At 43.3% G+C, this 23,636-nt stretch overlaps 1 protein-coding gene across 1 annotated transcript in view; it reads left to right on the top strand.

Moving 5' to 3' along the window:
• Positions 1-23,636, top strand: part of CFAP54 (cilia and flagella associated protein 54) — a 901,430-nt gene that overhangs the window by 320,936 nt on the left and 556,858 nt on the right. Inside the window, exon 26 of the mRNA XM_053719246.1 lies at positions 9,237-9,392. Within this exon, the coding sequence (XP_053575221.1) occupies positions 9,237-9,392 (156 nt within the window). The remainder of the gene's footprint in view (positions 1-9,236; positions 9,393-23,636) is intronic.

Below are 23,636 nucleotides of genomic sequence, written 5' to 3'. Positions count from 1 at the left end.
AACTGTTGTGTGTAAAATGCTGGTGCATGGGGCATACTTAAATACACTTTTGAAACAGCTATAGCTTTTATTAGAAGCCTTTTTGCCAACGCATGTATATTACAAAATTGCTTCTGTTCAATACCGAAATGCACCCAAGTGGTTTCCTATTTTGGCTGGAATATCCCTTTAAATTGAAATTTTCTTAAAATAATATGCCCTCTCTAAAAAAAAATTAGACTTTATGGGCTCCATTTATTAAGCAGCGGATGCTGCTTTGGAGCCCCATCGTTTCAAGTCGGCCTGAAACGGAAGTTAAGAAGCAGCGGTCATAAGACTGCTGCTCCTTAAAGGGACACTAAACCCAAAAATTTTCTTTCATGATTCAGAAAGAGAATGCAAATTTAAACGACAATCCAATTTACTTCTATTATTTATTTTCCTTCATATTTTAGATATCCTTAGTTGAAGAAAAAGCAATGCACATGGGTGAGCCAATCACATGAGGCTTCTAAGTGCAGCAACCAATCAGCAGCGACTGAGCCTATCTAGATATGCTTTTCAGCAAAGAATATCAAGAGAATAAAACAAATTAGATAATAGGAATAAATTAGAAAGTTGTTTAAAATTGCATGCTCTTTCTATATCATGAAAGAAAAAAAATGGGTTTCATGTCCCTTTAACTTGTCCGCCACCTTTTAGGTGGACTGATATGATCAGGATGATTGACGGCCCCTGCTAGCGGCCGGTTGGCCACCAGTGAACTGGGGGCACCATTGCACAAGCCTTTCACCAGAAATGCTTGTGCAATGTTAAATGCTGAGAGCTATGAGTAAGGCACACCAGCCGAAACGCGTAAGCTTAAGACACTAAGGGCATGCTTTTGTTTTTGATGTCTTCATGTATGCTTTTAATGGATTAATAAAGAAAAAGTATTTTACTGCAGCTCCAGGACTTTAAGTGTTTGTTCCAGCGTATGCATTTAGCCAGGTCAAGCGGACATGATTCGCTACAGCCTTTGTTAAGTCTACCCCAAATCCTTTTTTGTCTTGTTGGTAAGATAGTGGTATAAAACAATTTATGATAGTTCTTTAAATTATCCTGTCTGTTCTCATTGATGGGCAGAAATTCTCTAAGCTAAATCATAAACCAGTTATTCTTGCAGATTATTTTCGGTTTAAGAACAATACAGTTTTGGACTAAAACCCCTCAAATCTAAACTTCATCAACAGTTTGAAGAAATTCCAGCTGACTCTGTAAAACACCTTCTTGGTCTCTGAAGACCCAATCATCATTTATAGTCCTTCAATGTTGCACTCAGAAATCATATTAATAAGCCTTCTTGTGTTACGTGTTACTTTATTCTTTGGCATAAACTGTGTTTTATAAGTGCTTATAAGTTTGGTGTTAGTTTAATTTGTGTGGTGGCTGATATTTCTCTTGTTAAGTGTAGTCAGTCCACGGGTCATCCATTACTTATTGAATATATCTCTTCCTAACAGGAAGCTGCAAGAGGATCACCCAAGCAGAGCTGCTATATAGCTCCTCCCCTCACATGTCATATTCAGTCATTCTCTTGCAGCCTAACTAAAGATAGGTCGCTGAGAGAGGTCTGTGGTGTTTTTTAACTTAGTTTATTTCTACAATCAAAAGTTTGTTATTTTAAATGGCACCGGAGTGTGCTGTTTATTCTCAGGCAGCATTAGAAGAAGAATCTGCCTGCGTTTTCTATGATCTTAGCAGACGTAACTAAGATCCACTGGCTGTTCTCATCTGAGGAGTGAGGTAACTTCAGAGAAGGGGAATAGCATGCAGGGCCCCCCTGCAAATGAGGTATGTGCAGTAAATTATTTTTCTGAGGAATGGAATTGACTGAGAAAATACTGCTGATACCATTGTAAAGTAAGTTCAGCCTTAAATGCAGTGATAGCGACTGGTATTAGGCTGATGAGTGTGTGTACACTGAATGTATTTTTCTAAGGAATGGAATTGACTCTGAAAATACTGTTAATACTGAAATAATGTATGAGCCTTAACTGCAGTAAAAGCGACTGGTAGCAGGCTTATTAATAACAATTCATAACTTTTCAAATGTATGTTTAAAACGTTTACTGGCATGTTAATCGTTTTTTGTGAGGTACTTGGTGATAAAACTTATTGGGGCATGATTTTTACCACATGGCCATCTTTGTTTTCTGCATAGAAACAGTTTTCTGAGCTTCCCCACTGTTGTAATATGAGTGGGAGGGGCCTATTTTATCGCGTTTTTGCGCAGTAAAAATTCAGTCACAATCTGTCTACTTCATCCTCCATGATCCAGATCGTCTCTAGAGAGCTCAGGAGTCTTCAAAATTCATTTTGAGGGAGGTAATCAGTCACAGCAGACCTGTGACAGTGTGTTTTGACTGTGAGAAAAACGTTAATTATTAAATTGTTATCCGTTTTTGGGTATTAAGGGGTTAATCATCCATTTGCTGGTGGGTGCAATCCTTTGCTAACTTAATACATTTACTGTGAAAAATTGGTTGCTATAACTATTTTGGTTCATTGTTATTTCAACTGTGACAGCTTTTTGTGCTTCTTAAAGGCACAGTAGCGTTTTTTATATTGCTTGTAAATTTATTTAGAAAAGTATTTCCAAGCTTGCTAGTCTCATTGCTAGTCTGTTTAAACACGTCTGACACAGATGAATCTCTTTGTTCACTATGTTTAAAGGCCAATGTGGAGCCCAATAGAAATTTGTGTACTAATTGCATTGATGCTACTTTAAATAAAAGTCAATCTTTACATGTAAAGAAATTATCACCAGACAACGAGGGGGAAGTTATGCCGACTAACTCTTCTCACGTGTCAGTACCTTCGCCTCCCGCTCAGGAGGTGCGTGATTTTGTGGCGCCAAGTACATCAGGGAGGCCCTTACAAATCACTTTGCAAGACATGGCTACTGTTATGACAGAAGTATTATCTAAATTGCCAGAATTAAGAGGCAAGCGCGATAGCTCTGGGTTAAGGACAGAGTGCGCGGATGAGGTGAGAGCCATGTCAGATACTGCGTCACATTTTGCAGAACGTGAAGACGGAGAGCTTCATTCTGTGGGTGACGGATCTGATCCAGGGAGACTGGATTCAGAGATTTCTAATTTTAAATTTAAGCTTGAGAACCTCCGCATATTGCTAGGGGAGGTATTAGCGGCTCTGAATGATTGTAACACGGTTGCAATTCCAGAAAAATTATGTAGGTTGGATAGATACTATGCGGTACCGGTGTGTACTGACGTGTTTCCTATACCTAAAAGGCTTACAGAGATTATTAGCAAGGAGTGGGATAGACCTGGTGTGCCTTTTTTCCCCTCCTCCCATATTTAGGAAAATGTTTCCTATAGACGCCACCACACGAGACTTATGGCAGACGGTCCCTAAGGTGGAGGGAGCAGTTTCTACTTTAGCTAAGCGTACCACTATCCCGGTGGAGGATAGTTGTGCCTTTTCAGATCCAATGGATAAGAAATTAGAGGGTTACCTTAAGAAAATGTTTGTTCAACAAGGTTTTATCTTACAGCCCCTTGCATGCATTGCGCCTGTCACTGCTGCGGCGGCATTCTGGTTTGAGTCTCTGGAAGAGGCCATTCGCACAGCTCCATTGGATGAAATTATGAACAAGCTTAAAGCGCTTAAGCTAGCTAACGCATTTGTTTCTGATGCCATCGTACATTTAACCAAACTTACGGCTAAGAACTCCGGATTCGCCATCCAAGCGCGCAGAACGCTATGGCTTAAATCCTGGTCAGCTGACGTGACTTCTAAATCTAAATTGCTTAATATTCCTTTCAAAGGGCAGACCTTATTCGGGCCCGGCTTGAAAGAAATTATAGCTGACATTACAGGAGGTAAGGGGTCACTCCCTTCCTCAGGACAGGGCCAAATCAGGCCAAACAGTCTAATTTTCGTGCCTTTCGTAACTTCAAGGCAGGAGCAGCATCAACTTCCTCCGCTCCAAAACAGGAAGGAGCTGTTGCTCGTTACAAGCAGGGCTGGAAAGTTAACCAGTCCTGGAACAAGGGCAAGCAGGCCAAGAAACCTGCTGTTGCCCCTAAGACAGCATGAAGAGAGGGCCCCCTATCCGGAAACGGATCTAGTGGGGGGCAGACATTCTCTCTTCGCCCAGGCTTGGGCAAGAGATGTCCAGGATCCCTGGGCGTTGGAGATCATATCTCAGGGATATCTCCTGGACTTCAAAACTTCTCCTCCACGAGGGAGATTTCATCTTTCAAGGTTATCAGCAAACCAAATAAAGAAAGAGGCGTTTCTACGCTGTGTACAAGACCTCTTACTAATGGGGGTGATCCACCCAGTTCCGCGGACGGAACACGGGCAGGGATTCTATTCAAATCTATTTGTGGTTCCCAAGAAAGAGGGAACCTTCAGACCAATCTTGGACTTAAAAATCCTAAACAAATTTCTAAGAGTTCCATCATTCAAAATGGAAACTATTCGAACCATCCTTCCCATGATCCAAGAAGGTCAGTACATGACCACAGTGGACTTAAAGGATGCCTACCTTCACATACCGATTCACAAGGATCATTATCGGTACCTAAGATTTGCTTTCCTAGACAGGCATTACCAGTTTGTAGCTCTTCCCTTCGCATTAGCTACGGCTCCAAGAATCTTTACAAAAGTTCTGGGCTCACTTCTGGCGGTACTAAGACCGCGAGGCATAGCGGTGACTCCGTACCTAGACGACATTCTAATACAAGCGTCAAGTTTTCAAACTGCCAAGTCTCATACAGAGATAGTTCTGGCATTTCTGAGGTCGCATGGGTGGAAGGTGAACGTGGAAAAGAGTTCTCTATTACCACTTACAAGAGTTCCCTTTCTAGGGACTCTTATAGATTCTGTAGAGATGAAAATTTACCTGACAGAGGCCAGGTTATCAAAACTTCTAAATGCTTGCCGTGTCCTTCATTCCATTCCAACCCGTCAGTAGCTCAGTGCATGGAAGTAATCGGCTTAATGGTAGCGGCAATGGACATAGTACCATTTGCGCGCCTGCATCTCAGACCGCTGCAATTGTGCATGCTAAGTCAGTGGAACGGGGATTACTCAGATTTGTCCCCCCTACTAAATCTGGATCAAGAGACCAGAGATTCTCTTCTATGGTGGCTTTCTTGGCCACATCTGTCCAAGGGGATGACCTTTCGCAGGCCAGATTGGACGATTGTAACAACAGACGCCAGCCTTCTAGGCTGGGGCGCAGTCTGGAACTCCCTGAAAGCTCAGGGATTATGGACTCAGGAGGGGAAACTCCTCCCAATAAATATTCTGGAATTAAGAGCAATATTCAATGCTCTCCTAGCTTGGCCTCAGTTAGCAACTCTGAGGTTCATCAGATTTCAGTCGGACAACATCACGACTGTGGCTTACATCAACCATCAAGGGGGAACCAGAAGTTCCCTAGCGATGTTGGAAATCTCAAAGATAATTCGCTGGGCAGAGTCTCACTCTTGCCACCTGTCAGCGATTTACATCCCAGGCGTGGAGAACTGGGAGGCGGATTTTCTAAGTCGCCAGACTTTTCATCCGGGGGAGTGGGAACTTCATCCGGAGGTCTTTGCTCAACTGATTCATCGTTGGGGCAAACCAGATCTGGATCTCATGGCGTCTCGCCAGAACGCCAAGCTTCCTTGTTACGGATCCAGGTCCAGGGACCCGGGAGCGGTGCTGATAGATGCTCTGACAGCCCCTTGGGTCTTCAACATGGCTTATCTGTTTCCACCATTCCCGATGCTTCCTCGTTTGATTGCCAAGATCAAACAGGAGAGAGCTTTGGTGATTCTGATAGCGCCTGCGTGGCCACGCAGGACCTGGTATGCAGACCTAGTGGACATGTCGTCCTGTCCACCGTGGTCTCTGCCTCTGAGACAGGACCTTCTAATTCAGGGTCCTTTCAACCATCCAAATCTAATTTCTCTGAGGCTGACTGCATGGAGATTGAACGCTTGATTCTATCAAAGCGTGGCTTCTCGGAGTCGGTTATTGATACCTTAATACAGGCTAGGAAGCCTGTTACCAGAAACATTTACCATAAGATATGGCGTAAATATTTATATTGGTGCGAATCCAAGAGTTACTCATGGAGTAAGGTTAGGATTCCTAGGATATTGTCCTTTCTACAAGAGGGTTTAGAAAAGGGCTTATCTGCTAGTTCGTTAAAGGGACAGATTTCTGCTCTGTCTATTCTTCTACACAAACGTCTGGCTGAAGTTCCAGACGTTCAGGCTTTTTGTCAGGCTTTAACTAGGATTAAGCCTGTGTTTAAGACTGTTGCTCCGCCGTGGAGCTTAAACTTAGTTCTTAATGTTCTTCAAGGCGTTCCATTTGAACCCCTTCATTCCATTGATATCAAGCTGTTATCCTGGAAGGTTTTGTTTTTGATGGCTATTTCCTCGGCTCGAAGAGTCTCTGAGTTATCTGCCTTACATTGTGATTCTCCTTATCTGATTTTTCATTCAGACAAGGTAGTTCTGCGTACTAAACCTGGGTTCTTACCTAAGGTAGTTACTAACAGGAATATCAATCAAGAGATTGTTGTTCCATCACTGTGTCCTAACCCTTCTTCAAAGAAGGAACAACTTTTGCATAATCTGGACGTAGTCCGTGCCCTGAAGTTCTATTTGCAGGCAACTAAAGATTTTCGTCAAACTTCTTCCGTGTTTGTCGTTTACTCTGGACAGAGAAGAGGTCAAAAGGCTTCGGCTACCTCTCTCTCTTTTTGGCTTCGTAGCATAATACGTTTAGCCTATAAGACTGCTGGACAGCAGCCTCCTGAAAGGATTACAGCTCATTCTACTAGAGCTGTGGCTTCCACCTGGGTCTTTAAAAATGAGGCCTCTGTTGAACAGATTTGCAAGGCTGCGACTTGGTCTTCGCTTCACACCTTTTCAAAATTTTACAAATTTGACACTTTTGCTTCTTCGGAGGCTATTTTTGGGAGAAAGGTACTTCAGGCAGTGGTTCCTTCTGTTTAATGTTCCTGCCTTTTCCCTCCCTTCATCCGTGTACTTTAGCTTTGGTATTGGTATTCCATAAGTAATGGATGACCCGTGGACTGACTACACTTAACAAGAGAAAACATAATTTATGCTTACCTGATAAATTTATTTCTCTTGTAGTGTAGTCAGTCCACGGCCCGCCCTGTCTTTAAGGCAGATCTAAATTTTAATTAAACTCCAGTCACCACTGCACCCTATGGTTTCTCCTTTCTCGTCTGCTTTGGTCGAATGACTGAATATGACATGTGAGGGGAGGAGCTATATAGCAGCTCTGCTTGGGTGATCCTCTTGCAGCTTCCTGTTAGGAAGAGATATATTCAATAAGTAATGGATGACCCGTGGACTGACTACACTACAAGAGAAATAAATTTATCAGGTAAGCATAAATTATGTTTTTTGCATAAATCTTTAAATTATTGTTCAAAAGAGATACCATTCTATTTCATCTCTATCTTGTATGCTTATTTATTTAGTTTTGTGAAATGGATGTTCTTGTATTGAGAAAAGAAAACTGTTTTGTTTTATGCATATGAGGTGCATCACAAATTGAAAATTAAATACAGGGAATTCTGCATATCAAGTAGAGATTAATCTGCCAGGACCAGTAAACACAGTAGATTTGCATAATCAATAAATGCAAGATAACAAGACAATGCACTTAGTCTGAACTTTAAATGAGTAGTAGATTTTTTTCTAACAATTTTAAAAGTTATGTGTTTTTCCACTCCCCCTGTATCACGTGACAGCCATCAGCCAATCACAAATGCATACACGTACCATGTGACAGCCATTAGCCAATCACAAATGCAAACACATTTATTCTTGCACATGCTCAGTAGGAGCTGGTGACACTAAAAGTTTAAATATTAAAAGATTGTGCACATTTTGTTAATGGAAGTAAATTGGAAAGTTGTTTAAAATTGCATGCTCTATCTGAATAATGAGAGTTTAATTTTGACTTGAGTGTCTCTTTAAGCCTAATATGTATAATTCACTTCCTGTTTACCTCAAAATCAAAATACAACGCTTTAAAGGGTCATAAAACATTATTCATAAATTCCAATTTACTTCTATTATCAGAATTAAGATTCGCTTAGTTTTTTATGGTATTCTTTGTTAAAGAGATATCTAGATAGGTAGCGTGCATGTGTCTGGAGCACTACATGAGAGAAAATAGTGCTGCCATCTAGTGCTCTTGCTAATGAATAACATTCTTGCTAAACTTCTGCCATATAGTACTCCAGACATGTGCACACTCCTAAACTTACCTTCCTGCTTTTCAACAAATCATAACAAGAAAACAAAGAAAATTTGATAATAGGAGTAAATTGGAAAGTTGTTTAAAATTGTATGTTTATCTAATATGAAACAAAAAATTGGGTTTATGTCACTTTTAACTTAAACTTTTTAACATCAATCTGCCCAATCCTATACGATTGGGTTGATCGACACCCCCTGGATTGGCCCCGAATCTGCAGGGGGCGGTATTGCACAAGCAGTTCACAAGAACTGCTTGTGCAATGATAAATGCCGACAGTGTATGCTGTCAGCATTCAGCGATGACTGTCGGACATGATACGCTACAGCCTTTCATGTCTGACAGACAATGATAAATTGGTCCCATGGTCTCATGTATCATCAAATGATGCTAAACAGATTTTGAATAATCAGAGCATTGTATCTCTTTCTCCCTGACAAATTTGATGCGGTAGATTTGCAGGAATATGGTAACATTTATTGTAGCATGTGTAAATAGTATCTATCTATTTATCTATCTATATATCTATTTATTAACTTGTAATGTAGTTAAAGCGACATAATGTTAATATAAAGTTCTTTGTTTTGCAGATGTTATCTGCTAAAGCCAATTAGGGAAATATATGTAGCTGGGTCAGCTTTACGACGATAGCAGTGTGCTTTTTTAAGCTCTGAGAATTAGAAAAGCCACACTTTTAGGAGCTAAATTACATGTAAAGGGGGCATAATAAATAATGAAAGTAGAGTGTTAAGTTTTGATATTACACATAACTAAACTATGCTTACTGTCGCTTTAAGAAAGCTGCTTTTAGTTTTCATTTTTTTTCCGTCTCTGTATTGGATTTTACTTTGTACTCGCACTATAATATTTTTGTTTCTAAAGGACATTGGTTAATTTGATATTGATCTGTATGTTTTACCTCTTGTTTGTTTATATTGTATTTTCAGAGTTGTCGAATAGCCGAATGTGAAAGATTGTTAGTGGCTCTTGATCTTAGCATTTTGCTAAATGATGTCAACTACTCCCTTCAAGCTGTTGTTCAATGCTACGGACTGATCGCTCCAATAATCTATCACAAGATCCCATCTGCTCCTGTAGTGCAGGTAAGAATTAAATTGTATGCAGCAATAAATAACTTATACAGTCTGCAGGAAGTACACAGTTGCTACAGCTGTATTAGCTTCAATGTAAATAACTCCGCTTTTGCTTCACATTTTCCTTTCTAAGATAGGGAGATTCCACGGCTTCATTCCTTACTGTTGGAAAATACAACACCTGGTCACCAGGAGGAGGCAAATACACCCCAGCCAAAGGCTTAAATATCCCTCACACTTCCTCGTTACCCCAGTCATTCTTTGCCTTTCTTCATGTTAGGAGGAGTCAAAAGATTCTGAGAGTCCTGAAAAAGGGTATCTGCCCTTCGAGATAGGACTGGAGTTTTAATTAGTCATGTCAACCTCTCAGTGAGAGTATTGATGAAAGTTAGAGTCTGGAGATGCAGGGAAAGTTTTTCTGTGAAACCATCCAGACTACTATTCCTAAGCAATCAGTGTTGACCAGTTTCACTGCCTGCTTTCTCTCCCTCAAGTCCATGTCAGGAGCACTGCTACTGTCACAGAGGATGTGTTCTGTTCCACAGCATGGATCCTGGAGGTAAGATTGTTTCAATTTTTACACATAAAACGCTATAACAGGGTCACAGTGTGGCTCCTTTATACCTTGATAGGATCTAGGGTTAATGTCCTCTGAATGGGTTTTATTGAACAGTTGGGGTTAATTAATCAGTGTATTAGTTATTTACATGCTGCTTTGTATGATTTTTTCTTGGGCTGATAGACTGTGTGTTTTTGGCTGGAACAAACAGGTTTTACTTTTAAGTTTCACTTAAGTTTTTGAAAGTGTTGCATAGCTCCTATTACTTGCTGTACTTGTAATAACAGGGGAAGTACTGTCTTGCACTCCATGTGACCGGATGTGGTCTATGTTAATTTCCTCCATTCCGGCTGAGACTTGAACCCAAGGAGAGAGTTTCCTCTGTTAACTGTCTGGGTCTAGGAGGTGGTGAGTGCCCCAGCCATTGGGAGTATAAAGGTGCAGTTTTCTATAACAAAAAACGTTTTTATTTGTGTCCTTCTGTGGGTATAACCTGAGCTATGGAGAACTCTGACATGTTAGAAGGTACTCCTTCTGTACTAAATCATACCTATTTATATTGTGAGGAGGCCGTGGTTTTCCCGCCCACTCAATTATGTTCCACATGCCTTAACACCGTAATAAAGTCTAAGAAGTGAGACAAGCCTGCTAAGGCTCTTAGCCCCTCTGAGCCGTCTACCTCTCAGGACTCGGCATCCAGTGAGATTACTACCTTTGCCACACTCCACATGCAGTTCCCCATAGCACATCTAATCCTCCATCCGGAGGGGGCCTTCTTCCTGCGGACTTTGCCGCGCAGTTAAAATTGGCGGTGTCTGCTGCTCTCAGTGCAATACCTCGCTCTAACAAATGCAAGAGAATGGTTAAACATAGCTCTACTGACCCGGAGTCATCTAAATATTTATGGGATTTAGCTATTATGTCCCAGTTATCCGATGATGAGTTGACCTCTGTAGCTTCAGAGGGTGAACTTTCTGGTTCGGAGTCCTTAGCGTCTAAGCCTCCTGCTGTGGAGGAACCATCCTTTAGATTTAAAATTGAGCACTTGTGTTTTTTATTAAAGGAGGTTCTGTCTACGTTAGAGCTTCCAGAGGCTGCGCTGCCTGAAGAACCTATGATACCTAAATTAGACAGAGTTTACGAAAACAGGGAAGTTCCTTTGACTTTTCCTGTGCCGGTTAAAATGGCAAACATTATTAAGAACGAATGGGAAAGAATTGGTTCTTCCTTTTCCCTCTCGTCTAATTTTAAAAAGTTGTTCCCGGACTCTCTACTGGATTTGTGGGGCTCCATTCCTAAGGTGGATGGTGCTATCTCTACTCTTGCTAAACCTAGGATAGTTCTTCGTTCAGAGAGCCGATGGATAAGACAATGGAAACATTTCTGAGAAAGATTTTTCAACATACAGGTTTTTTGTTTCAACCTGCGGCTGCAGTCTCTACGGTTGTCGGATCGGCTACCTACTGGTGCGACTCTTTGTAGGAACTCATTGAGATGGAGTCTCCCCTTGAGGATATTCAAGACAGAATTTAAGCTCTGAGAATTGCTAATTCTTTTATCACTGTGATGCGAACATGCAAATTATTCGCCTAAATGCAAAGGCCTCTGGCTTTGCGGTCCTAGCCCGCGGGGCGCTCTGGGTGAAGTCTTGGTCTGCGGATATAACTTCTAAGCCCAGACTCCTTTCTCTTCCCTTCAAGGGAAAGATTTTATTTGGTCCAGGCCTGGACTCCATTATTTCTACGGTTACCAGAGGCAAGGGTGCCTTCCTACCCAGTGGCGTATTTTGATTGTGTGCTCCCCTAGGCACCCAAATTTCTGCTGCCCCCACTACCCCCACCTCCCCAGGTTTAGGGCCTTTTTTGGCCAGAATATTTTTTGGTGAGGATGTAACATCACTTTTTTTTCCATGACATTTCCAAAGTAAATATTCATGTTCAAGTGCACATGTTTTTATATGTTTGTGTGTATATGGTGAGTGTATAGTAAGTATGTGTAGATAGTAGGACCAAAAAGTGCTGCCCCAGCAAAACCTGCTGATCTAGGCAAGTGCCTTGTTTGCCTACGCCAAAATACACCCCTGGTTCCCACCTCAGATTTCAGACCTTTTTTCTATATTATTTTTGGTCATATATTTCTGGAATGTGTGAATTATATCACCTTGATATAAAAGTAAGCTTGCAGAATTTTGTGTGTATAAGGGTCATGCCTTTATTAAACATTTATACTATATATATATAAAGTGTTATGTGTTTAATTAAAATAGTATAGCCTGCACAGAGTTATTCATATTAATGTATGTAGTGAGAGACTCTATTAACTGTATATCAAACAGCACAAAATTCACTAACCTAATATTATTACTTCCTCTCTGTCATAAACTGTACATCATAAGTACACACAGGCCTATCATTTTAAGGCATAGGTAGATCATTGGTGTCAGTGGCAACTAACTTCCTTTTCCTGAGCTGCTGGATGGACTTCTGGCTAGGCATACAGGCGATCCTGGCACTGCCTGCTGGACACTATGACTACACACAATCTTCAGGGGCCATAGGACATCCCCGTGCTCCCTGCTATACACCACCACTGCTGGCGCATGCTCTTCAAAGCCTTTAGGACTCCTTGCGCTCCCTGCTGGATACATTGATGGAGCAAAATCTTCAGTGCCGAAAGAAGATCTTTGTACTCCCTGCTGGACTCCCGAGTCCCGACTGCAGGGCTGCTGGCAAACTACTTGACAGCTAGCGGTTACTACGAGCTTCAGAAGAAGCTGCATAAGGAGGTCTATAGGTGGTGCCTTTGCGCTTGTGCAGGCTCAATTCCCTTATACAATATGGGAAATGTAGTTTACTGCAACGGTAGGGGTAGCAGTCACCCATGTTTAATTTAATCTCTGAAGGAGCGGCAGCTGAATTAACTTTCTAGTAGTACTCATATAACAACTAATAGAAAGTTAATTCAGCTGCCACTCTTTCAGTGGCTGCAAAAAGTGCCTCCCTTCCTCTATCTGCCGCACTCGGCACAGGCCTTGTTAGCCTAGGCAGTAATACACCCCTGTTCCTACCGCAAGATAAGAAAAACAAGTCTAAGGGACAACAATCTTCTAATTTTCGTTCCTTTGGTTCTGACAAATCCCAACAACAACATTCCTCCTCCAAGCCTGAGCATCCAAAGAGTACTTGGAAGCCGGCTCAGTCCTGGAATAAATCCAAGTAGAGTAAGAAGCCAGTTAAAAACAAATTGGCATGAAGGGGCGGCCCCCGATCCGGGATCGGATCATGTAGGGGGCAGACTGTCTCTTTTTTCAGACGCCTGGTTCAAGGACGTACAGGATCTGTGGGTCCTAGAGATGGTATCTCAGGGATACAAGGCTTCAAATCTCATCCGCCAAGGGGCTGATTCCTTCTCTCGAATCTGTCTACCAGACCAGAAAAGAGGGATGCCTTTCTAGGGTGCGTTCGGGATCTATCCTCCTTAGGAGTTGTTGTCCCGGTGCCTATCGAAGAAAGAGGTTTGGGGTTTTAATCAAACCTATTCATGGTCCCAAAAAAGGAGAGAACTTTCCGCCCAATTCTGGACCTAAAGTGTTTAAACAATTTTCTTAGTGTCCCTTTCTTCAAGATGGAGACGATAAGGTCCATACTTCCTTTAATTCAGGAAGGCCAGTTTATGACCACTATAGATCTGAAGGACGCTTACCTTCATGTTCCAATCCATAGGGAACACTTCAGTTCCTGAGGTTTGCATTCCTGGACCAGCACTTCCAGTTCATTGCCCTTTCATTTGGCCTAGCTACTGCTCCAAGAATCTATACGAAGATTCTGGGGGCTCTTCTAGCCTTTGCCAGAACTCGGGGTATTGCAGTAGCTTCATACTTGGACGATATTCTGGTGCAAGCACCATCCTTTCATCTTGCGGAAGAATTCTTGGAGTCCCTTCTCAGTCTTCTTCGATCACATGGATGGAAGATAAACTTGGAAAAGAGTTCTCTTATCCCAAGTACCAGGGTGGAATTCCAAGGTACTATAATAGACTCCATTTCCATGAGGATATTTCTAACAGACCATAGACGTTGCTAACTTCGGCATGTCTTGCCCTCTGGACCTCGTTGAGTCCCCACTCAGTGTATGGAGGTGATTGGTCTCATGGTGTCCTGCATGGACATCATTCCTTTTCCCAGGTTCCGTCTCAGACATTTACAACTGTGTATGCTGAGGCAGTGGAATGGGGATCATTCAGATCTGTCTCAAAAAATTGTATTAGACAGCTGGTCGAGAGTATCGCTCTCTTGGTGGCTCTGTCCAGATCATCTGTCCTAAGGGACATGCTTCTTAAGACCATTCTGGGAGATTGTGACTACGGACGCATGCCTATCAGGATGGGGAGCTGTTTGGGGTGCCAGGAAGGCACAGGGGTTGTAGACTCAGGAGTCCTCCCTCCCGATCAATTTTTTGGAACTACGGGCAATCTTCAAGGCCTTAAAGGCTTGTCCACTTCTGGGTTCATCCCAATTTATCAGATTCCAATCAGACAATATAAACTCGGTGGCTTACATCAACCATCAAGGGGGAACGAGAAGTTTCTTGGAGATGAAGGAAGTATCTCAGATTCTGGGAGGCGGATTTTCTCAGCAGACAATACTTCCATCCATTGGAATGGTCTCTCCATCCCAAAGTTGTTTTCAGAGATATGCAGCAAGTGGGCGATGCCGGAGATAGATCTCACGGCATCCTGTCTCAATACCAAGCTACCCAGGTATGGGTTGAGGTTGAGGGATCCCTAAGCGGATCTAATAGATGCACTAGCAGTGCCCTGGAGGTTCAAACTCATATATCTTTTTCCTCCATTACTGCTTCTTCCTCGAGTGGTGGCGGGTATCAGTAATCCTGATTGCTCCATCATGGCCTTGAAGGATGTGGTTTGCGGATCTAGTAGGGATGTCCTCATCTCCTCCGAGGAAGTTGCCTTGTCTGCTGATACAAGGTCCATTTGTTTATCAAAATCTAGATTTTCTGAGGCTGACTGCGTGGAGATTGAACGCTTAGTCTTAGCCAAGAGAGGTTTCTCTGAGAGTGTCATTGATGCTCTTATTCAAGCTCATAAACTAGTTACTCTGCGTATCTACCACAAGGTGTGGAGGACCTCCTTATTCTGGTGTGAAGAGGTGGTTTTTCCTGGCACAGAGTTAAGTTTGCCAGGATCTTATCTTTTCTCCAGAATGAGCTGGAGAAGGGCCTTACTGCTAGTTCCCTGAGGGGATAGATTTCGGGCCTGTGGGTTTTATTGCACAAGAGACTGGCTTAGCTTCCAGACGTACAGTCCTTTGTTAAGGCTCTGATTAGGATCAGACCTGTGTTTAGATCTGGGGCTCCTCCTTGTAGCCTGAATCTTATTCTTCGGTTTTGCAACAGGTTCCGTTTGAACCTCTGCATTCCGTTGACATTAAATTGTTGTCTTGGAAGGTTCTCTTTTTATTGGCTGTTTCTGAGATCTCTGCTTTGCAATGTGAGCCCCCTTATCTGATTTTTCATGCAGATAAGGCAGTTTTCGTTCTAAATTAGGTTTTCTTCCTAAGGTTGTGTCAGATCGCAAAACATCAATCAGGAGATTGTGGTTCCTTCCTTGTGTCCTAATCCTTCTTCATCGAAAGAACGCTTACTTCACAATTTAGATGTGGTTCGTGCCTTGAAGTTCTATCTTCAGGCTACTAAGGAGTTTAGACAATCTTCCTCTTTGTTTGTTTTCTAATCGGGGAAGCGTAAGGGGCAGAAGGCTACTTCGTCTTTTTGGTTAACGAGTGTCATCCGCTTAGCTTACGAGACAGCAGGACATCGTCCTGAGAGGATAACGGCTCATTCCACTAGAGCAGTGGCTTTCTCTTTAAGAAAGAGGCCTCTATGGATCAGATTTTTAAGGTGGCTACCTGGTCCTCCTTACAAACTTTTTCAAAATTTTGCAAGTTTGATATTTTTTCTTTGGCTAAAGCAGCTTTCGGGAGAAAAGTTTTGCAGGCTGTGGTGCCCTCAGAATAGGGTCCGACTCTTCCTTTTTGTTCCCTCCCGTTATTCATTCAGTGTCCTCTGGAGCTTGGGTATAGTTTTCCCAACAGTAAGGAATGAAGCCGTGGAATCTCCCTATCTTAGGAAGGAAAACATAATTTATGCTTACCAGATAAATTCCTTTCCTTCCGGAAAGGGAGAGTCCACGGCCCCCGCCCATTTTTTCTTGTCAATGGGCGGTCCCCTATTATTTATTTTATTCTTCTGGCACCATTAATACCTTAATGTTTCTCCTACTTTTCCTTGTTCCCTCGGCAGAATGACTGGGGTAATGAGAAGTGGGAGGGATATTTAAGCCCTTGGCTGGGGCCAGGTGTTGTATTTCCCAACAGTAAGGAATGAAGTCGTGGACTCTCCCTATCCGAAAGGAAAGGTATTTGTCTGGTAAGCATAAATGATGTTTTCTAGAGAAAAAAAATTGGTATGTTAAATGGTAAATTCAAAATTAAACATTCCAGTTTAGTTACATTTTCCAATTTATTTTGTTCTCTTGTTATGGTTTGTTGAAGACCATACCTAGGTAGGCCAGCAGTGTGCACATGTTTTGAGCATTAAATAGGAGCTGTTTTTGGAACAATGTTTATAACTATGTTATATATGTGTCAGGGTGCCAGGAATCAGACTGAGACGAGAAGTGCAAAAATAATCACACCTTTATTAATAGCAAAAAATAATAGAAAGTCCACAAGTCAAATAACAAGCCAAGAGTCAAAACCAGAGCTAGTAGTCAGACGAGCCGAGTAAGGAGCCGAAGTGAATAGTCAGACGAGCCTGAATCAGGAACAAGGAAAACAGCAGAGTCAGGAACAAGCCAGGGATCAGGAACCAGAAAGGACGTCAGGCAGCCAGGTAATACACAGGAACTCTCACAAACAGGTCTGAGACAACACAAAGGCAAAGCATACTGAACAGAGGCCATTAAATAATAAGTGATGACATCACAATTCTGAGACTGCATCCTGTCTCACATGGATGATGCACACCAGTCTGGCCATAAAAGGAAGTGCAGGAAATGAGCAGCATCCCCCACAATGCACCATAGTCAGGAAGAGAGGTGAGTAAAATGGCTGCCAGCAGCACATGGCAAACACAACAGGAAAAAAACCCTGACAGTACCCTCCCCTCAATGATCCCTCCCCCGCGGTAGGACAAAAGGCTTATTGGGGAAACGGGCATGGAAGGCACGGAGGAGGGCGGGAACATGAACATCAGAGGAGGGAACCCAAGAATGCTCCTCTGGTCCGTAGCTCCTCCAGTGAAACAAATACTGTACACGGCCCCTGGACATACGAGAGTCAATAATGCTGCTGACCTCATACTCCTCATGGTTGTCAACAAAGATAGGACGGGAATGAGGCAACACAGTGGTAAACCGATTACAAACCAATGGTTTCAAGAGGGAGACATGAAAAACATTGGAGATGCGCATAGCAGGAGGAAGGTCAAGAGCGTAGGCCACAGGATTAACCCGTCAGAGAATTCGAAAAGGACCAACATAACGGGGAGCCAATTTATTGGAAGGCACACGAAGGTTCAAGTTGCGGGAGGACAGCCAAACTCTCACCAACCTGGTAGCAAGGTGCGGGCAGACGCCTAGAATCAGCCTGGAACTTTTGGAGCTGCATAGAACGATGAAGGTAATCCTGAATCTGCACCCACGTGGAACAGAGTTGCCGGAGATGCTCCTCCAAAGCCAGAATACCCTGAGACATGAATGAATCAGGCAACAAGGATGGTTGAAACCCATAATTTGCCATGAACGGGGATAACTTGGAGGAAGCATTAATAGCACTATTACGAGCAAACTCTGCCAAAGGTAACAGTTCAGACCAATTATTGTGGTGATCTGAGACATAGCAACCGAGGAACTGTTCCAAAGCTTGATTAGACCGTTCCACAGCCCCATTTGATTGAGGGTGATATGCCAAGGAGAAGGAAAGCTGGATCCCCATTTGAGCACAAAAGGAACGCCAAAATCTGGAGACAAACTGGCTACCCCGGTCTGACACTATCTCCTTAGGTAACCCATGTAAACGGAAGACCTCCCAGGCAAAAATTGAAGCAAGCTCCTGAGCGGTAGGCAGCTTAATCAAGGGAATGCAATGTGGCATTTTAGAAAAACGGTCAACCTCCATAAGGATAACAGTATTGCCATTTGAAACAGGGAGCTCGACAATGAAGTCCATGGAAAGATGTGTCCAAGGACGCTCACCATTAGCAATAGGTTGAAGAAGACCCACAGGAAGACGTTGAGGAGTCTTATTCTGTGCACAAACTGAGCAGGAGGCAACATACACAGCAACATCAGAACGAAGACCTGGCCACCAGAATTGTCGAGTGACAGACCAAATCATTTGGTTCTTGCCTGGGTGACCTGCGGCTTTAGGATAGTGGTAAGTGTGCAAAAGTTTAGTTTGAAGATTCTCAGGAACAAAACACTTACCACTAGGTTTCTCAGGAGGTGCATTGGTTTGTGCAGCCAGGATCTCCTCCCCCAAGGGAGAAGTCAAATTAGTACGTATGGTAGCCAAAATATGGTCAGGAGGTATAACAGGAGTCGAGATAATTGTCGAGAGAGGGCATCAGCCCTAACATTCTTACTACCAGGCAGGTAGGAGACCACATAATTAAGCCGAGACAAAAATAGCGCCCATCTGGCCTGTTGGGGCGACAAACGTTTTGCTTCAGATAGAAAAGTTAAATTATTTGGTCAGTAAGAATGAGCACTGGCACACTAGTACCCTCGAGAAGATGCCTCCATTCATTGAGTGCCAAAATTATGGCTAGTAATTCCCTGTTGCCAATTTCATAATTGCACTCCACTGGAGACAATTTCTTAGAGAAGAAACCACACGGATGCAAGGAACCGTCAGGCTTAGGATGTTGAGACAAGAGGGAACCTACTCCAGTCTCAGATGCATCAACCTCAAGAATGAAAGGCAGGACAGGATTAGGATGAGCCAGAACTGGAGCGGCAGCAAAGGCAGTCTTAAGACTATCAAAGGCCTTAATGCTGACCAATGGAGTGGATCATTCTCTTTACGGGTCATGTCTGTGATAGATTTGACCAAGTAAGAAAAGTTTTTAATAAACTTTCTATAGTAATTGGCGAACCCCAAAAAACGTTGAATAGACCGAAGACCAACTGGGTGAGGCCACTGCAGAACTGCAGATAACTTGTCAGGATCCATGGAGAACCCTGCAACGGAGATAACATAACCTAGGAAGGTTACTTGAGTCTGATGGAACTCACATTTCTCGAGTTTACAAAACATGCCGTTCTCACGTAATCTCTGAAGAACCCATGTAACATCAGAACGATGAGCCTCAAGTGTGGGTGAGTGTATGAGGATGTCGTCTAAGTACACCACAACACACTGTTGCAACATATCTCGTAGGACATCATTAATAAATTCCTGAAAAACAGCAGGAGCATTACATAGGTCAAAGGGCATTACAAGATACTCATAATGCCCGCTCCTGGTGTTAAATGCTGTTTTCCATTCATGGCCCTTCTTAATCCTAACGAGATTGTACGCTCCTCTCAAATCAAGTTTAGTAAAGACCGTAGCTCCCTTGAGGCGGTCAAAGAGTTCCGTAATGAGCGGAATAGGGTAAGCATTCTTAATGGTAAGACGATTAAAACCCCTATAATCGATACATGGTCTTAACTCGCCACCCTTTTTCTTCATAAAGAAGAAGCCAGCCCCTGCAGGAGAGCAGGATTTGCGGATGTTTCCCCGCGACAGAGCATCGGCAACAAACTCCTCCATAGCACAATTCTCTGCAATAGACAGAGGGTATACCCTTCCCCGAGGAGGAATGGCTCCGGGTTGCAGATCTATGGCACAATCGTTAGACCGGTGAGGAGGCAACGTACTGGCACGCACCTTGTCAAACACGTCTAGGAACTCTCAGTACTCCTCTGGCAATTGAGATACCGAAGAAGTGCACAAGACTTTAACTGGTTTCCGAAGACAAGTGGAAATACATTGCGGGGACCACAACAAAATTTCGGACCTGCGCCAGTCAAGACTGGGATTGTGCTTTTGGAGCCGGGGATAACCCAGAACAACCCGAAGATGCGGAGAGTTTATCACCTGGAACTGGAGGGTTTCAAATTGCCATGGACAACGGAGCAGTTTCGTGAGTAACGAGTGCGGGCTGAAGGGGCCTGCCATGAATGGCCTCAATAGCAAGCGGAACGGGCAGATACAAAACAGGAATGGAGTGCTTTGATACAAAGGCACTGTCAATGAAATAGCCCGCAGCACCGGAGTCAACAAGAGCCTGAGTAACTATTGAGGAGTCCACCCAGGAAAGGACAACCGTGACCAAAGGTTTCTCCTTAAGCGGTTTCCGGGGATGAGGATAAACCACCCAAGGTCTGCCCCCGACAGGACCTTAGGTGTGAGCGTTTCCCGACCGTGTAGGACAAGACTTCAAAAGGTGGCCCTGTAACCCACAATAGAGGCAGAGCCCCTCCCTCCTCCTAAAGGCCCTCTCCACCACGGAGAGATGCATGAATACCAACTGCATCGGCTCAGCAGTACCTGGTGACTCGGGATCAGGAGGCATGGGAGGAGAGGGAGGCATGGGTGGGAACGAACACGTAGGAGACAACGGAACAGGAGGCTTCCGCAAGCGCTCCTTGAAAGAGGGCCTCTCTCTGAGTCTGATGTCAATGAGGATAAAAAAAGACACCAATGCCTCGAGATCCTCTGGTAAATCTCTGGCAGCAACTTCATCTTTAATCGCATCAGAGAGCCCATGAAAGAAGGCGGCAACAAGGGCTTCATTGTTCCAACCTACCTCTTCGGCAAGTGTACGGAACTCAATAGCATACTGAGCAACAGATCTTGTACCTTGCTGAATGGACATGAGTCGTTTAGCAGCAGAGGAGGAGCGAGCCGGAACATCAAATACCCTTCGAAAGGAGGCCACAAATTCAGGGTGATTTGAAATAACAGGTTTATTAGTCTCAAACAAGGCTTTAGCCGAGGCAAGAGCTGTGTCAGAGAGTAACAAGATGAGAAATCCCACCTTAGCTCTGTCAGAGGGAAACGCCTGAGGTAACATCTCAAAGTAAATGCCCACCTGGTTCAAAAACCCTCTGCACTGAATAGGATCGCCTCCATATCGCTGAGGTAAAGGTGCAGAACCGGACATGCTCCTGATAGGCATAGGTGCAGCAGCGGAAACAGGAGCAGCCATAACTTGCGGGACACTTTGGTCCAAATGTGCAGTGCGAGTCATCAGGGTTTGCAGGGCTAGTGCAAATTGATCCAAGCGGTGATCCTGTACATCCATCCTGGAAATGATGGCAGGTTAAGGTGGATAATTAACAGCATCAGGATTCATGGCCTTTGCGTAATGTTAGGGTGCCAGGAATCAGACTGAGAGGAGAAGTGCAAAAATAATCACACCATAATAACAAGCCAGGAGTCAAAACCAGAGCTAGTAGTCAGACGAGCTGAGTCAGGAGCCAAAATGAATAGTCAGACGAGCCGGAATCAGGAACAAGGAAAACAGCAGAGTCAGGAACAAGCCAGGGATCAGGAACCAGGAAGGACGTCAGGCAGCCAGGTAATACACAGGAACTCTCACAAACAGGTCTGAGACAACGCAAAGGCAAAGCATACTGAACAGAGGCCCTTTAAATAATAAGTGATATTGACTTCCACCCTAAATATGCTCCAGACTAAAAAAAAACTACTAATGTCGATGCTCAACTCCCAAGCTACTAGGGCTACTCAAAAACTGAAATCTCGGAATTTCATTTACGCAAATTATCCGGATAAATTTATGGCCTACAAAATTAGGGAAAGATGTAGAGCATCAGCCATCCCAGTTATTGAGACCATTCGGGGTACCTCCACTTCACATCTACAGGAAATAGTCGATACATTTGCAACCTATTATGGGGACTTATACGACGGACACAAAGTCATTCATAACACAACAACAGAAACACTCATGACAGAATTTTTCGCACATTCCCCCCTGCACACAATATCTAGGGAACACAGGGAAACACTTAATGCTAAGATATCTGTGGCGGAGGTGATGGGGGCGATCCGAGATCTTAAACCGGGGAAGGCGGCGGGCCCTGACGGGCTTCCAGGGGAATACTATAAACTATTTGGTTCCACGCTGCTCCCTCACCTTACCACATTTTGCAACCATATTATGGAGGGCAACCCTGTTCCACCGGAACTCTTATATGCTACAATTGTAGTGATACCTAAACCTGGCAGAAACAATAGACTATGTAAAAATTATCGCCCGATATCCCTTAGAAATCAAGATTTGAAGATCTTTACGAAGATTTTGGCAAATCGCCTTAAACTAATTATACCCCACCTGGTGCATCCTGATCAGGTGGGATTCATCAAAGATAGGGAGGCTCCGGATAATATCAGAAAGGTGACAAATCTCGTGCAATGGTTGGATAAGACAAAAACGCCTTCTCTGCTCCTGTCATTGGATGCAGAGAAGGCGTTTGATAGAATTGATTGGAAATATATGTTCACCACCCTTGGGAGGATGGGGTTTGATGGTACATTTATAACAGCCTTACAAGCGATATACTCTCTCCCATTCGCCCAGGTAGCCTCAGCTGGATACAAGTCCAAAAGTTTTCCAACCCTAAATGGCACGAGACAGGGTTGCCCTCTTTCACCACTATTATTCGCCCTTTGTATAGAACCACTAGCAGCCAGAATCAAATCTCAGCCAGATATCTCGGGGGTCTCTGTAGCAAATTCGGAGTATAAGCTTTCACTCTTTGCAGACAACATCCTATTAACCGTCATCAAGCCACTTATCTCACTCCCCAACCTCTATGGGATCTTAGACACATTTTCAATTATATCAGGATATAAGATAAACACAGATAAATGTGAGGCCCTACCTATCGCTATTCCCCTACACTCTTAAAAATTATTAGAATCCAATTTCGATTTCAAATGGATGAAACATACAGTCAAATATCTAGGAATTTTCCTGCCACCACAGACTCATTTATTATATAAATTCAACTATATCCCCCTTTTTAAACAGATCAGACGAGGCCTTAGGAAATGGAAAAGTTGTAACTTTTCCTGGCTAGTGAGACTTGCAGCTGTCAAAATGACTATTTTACGTAGAATTTTATATCTATTTCGATCACTCCATATAAAGATCAACAGGCCTGATATAGAAAAGTTGCAAACTGAGCTTCTCTCCTTCATTAGAGGGAGCAAATCTGCTAGAGTATCAAAATTTATAATAAATAGACACAAAACACTAGGAGGGGTTGGAGGACCGGCATTGTTAGATTACTATAAGGCCGCTAGAATAGCACAGGATAAATGCTTTTACAGAAGTCAACAGATGCATTGTGGCCCAGATTGGAGGCAGAGATGGGAGGCAGGGGTGAACCAGATTCAATCTTCTGGGACAGGAAAATTCAGCAATCCACTTCATCCCACCCAACACCATACACTTCAGAGCTTACCTTACATACATGGTCGAAAGTGATATTGGGCAACGATCTAATGCCAAGATTCTCTCTTTCCACCCCAATTCAATATATCTTTCCTGACGAGCTAAGACCACAGTTTAAAAAGTGGGAGAATAAGGGACTGTACC

The sequence above is a fragment of the Bombina bombina genome, chromosome 6, assembly GCF_027579735.1.
Source record: "Bombina bombina isolate aBomBom1 chromosome 6, aBomBom1.pri, whole genome shotgun sequence".
NCBI classification, from domain to species: domain Eukaryota; kingdom Metazoa; phylum Chordata; class Amphibia; order Anura; family Bombinatoridae; genus Bombina; species Bombina bombina.
The sequence above is the reverse complement of the archived record's forward strand: the minus strand, read 5'-3'. Positions and strand labels throughout refer to the sequence as shown.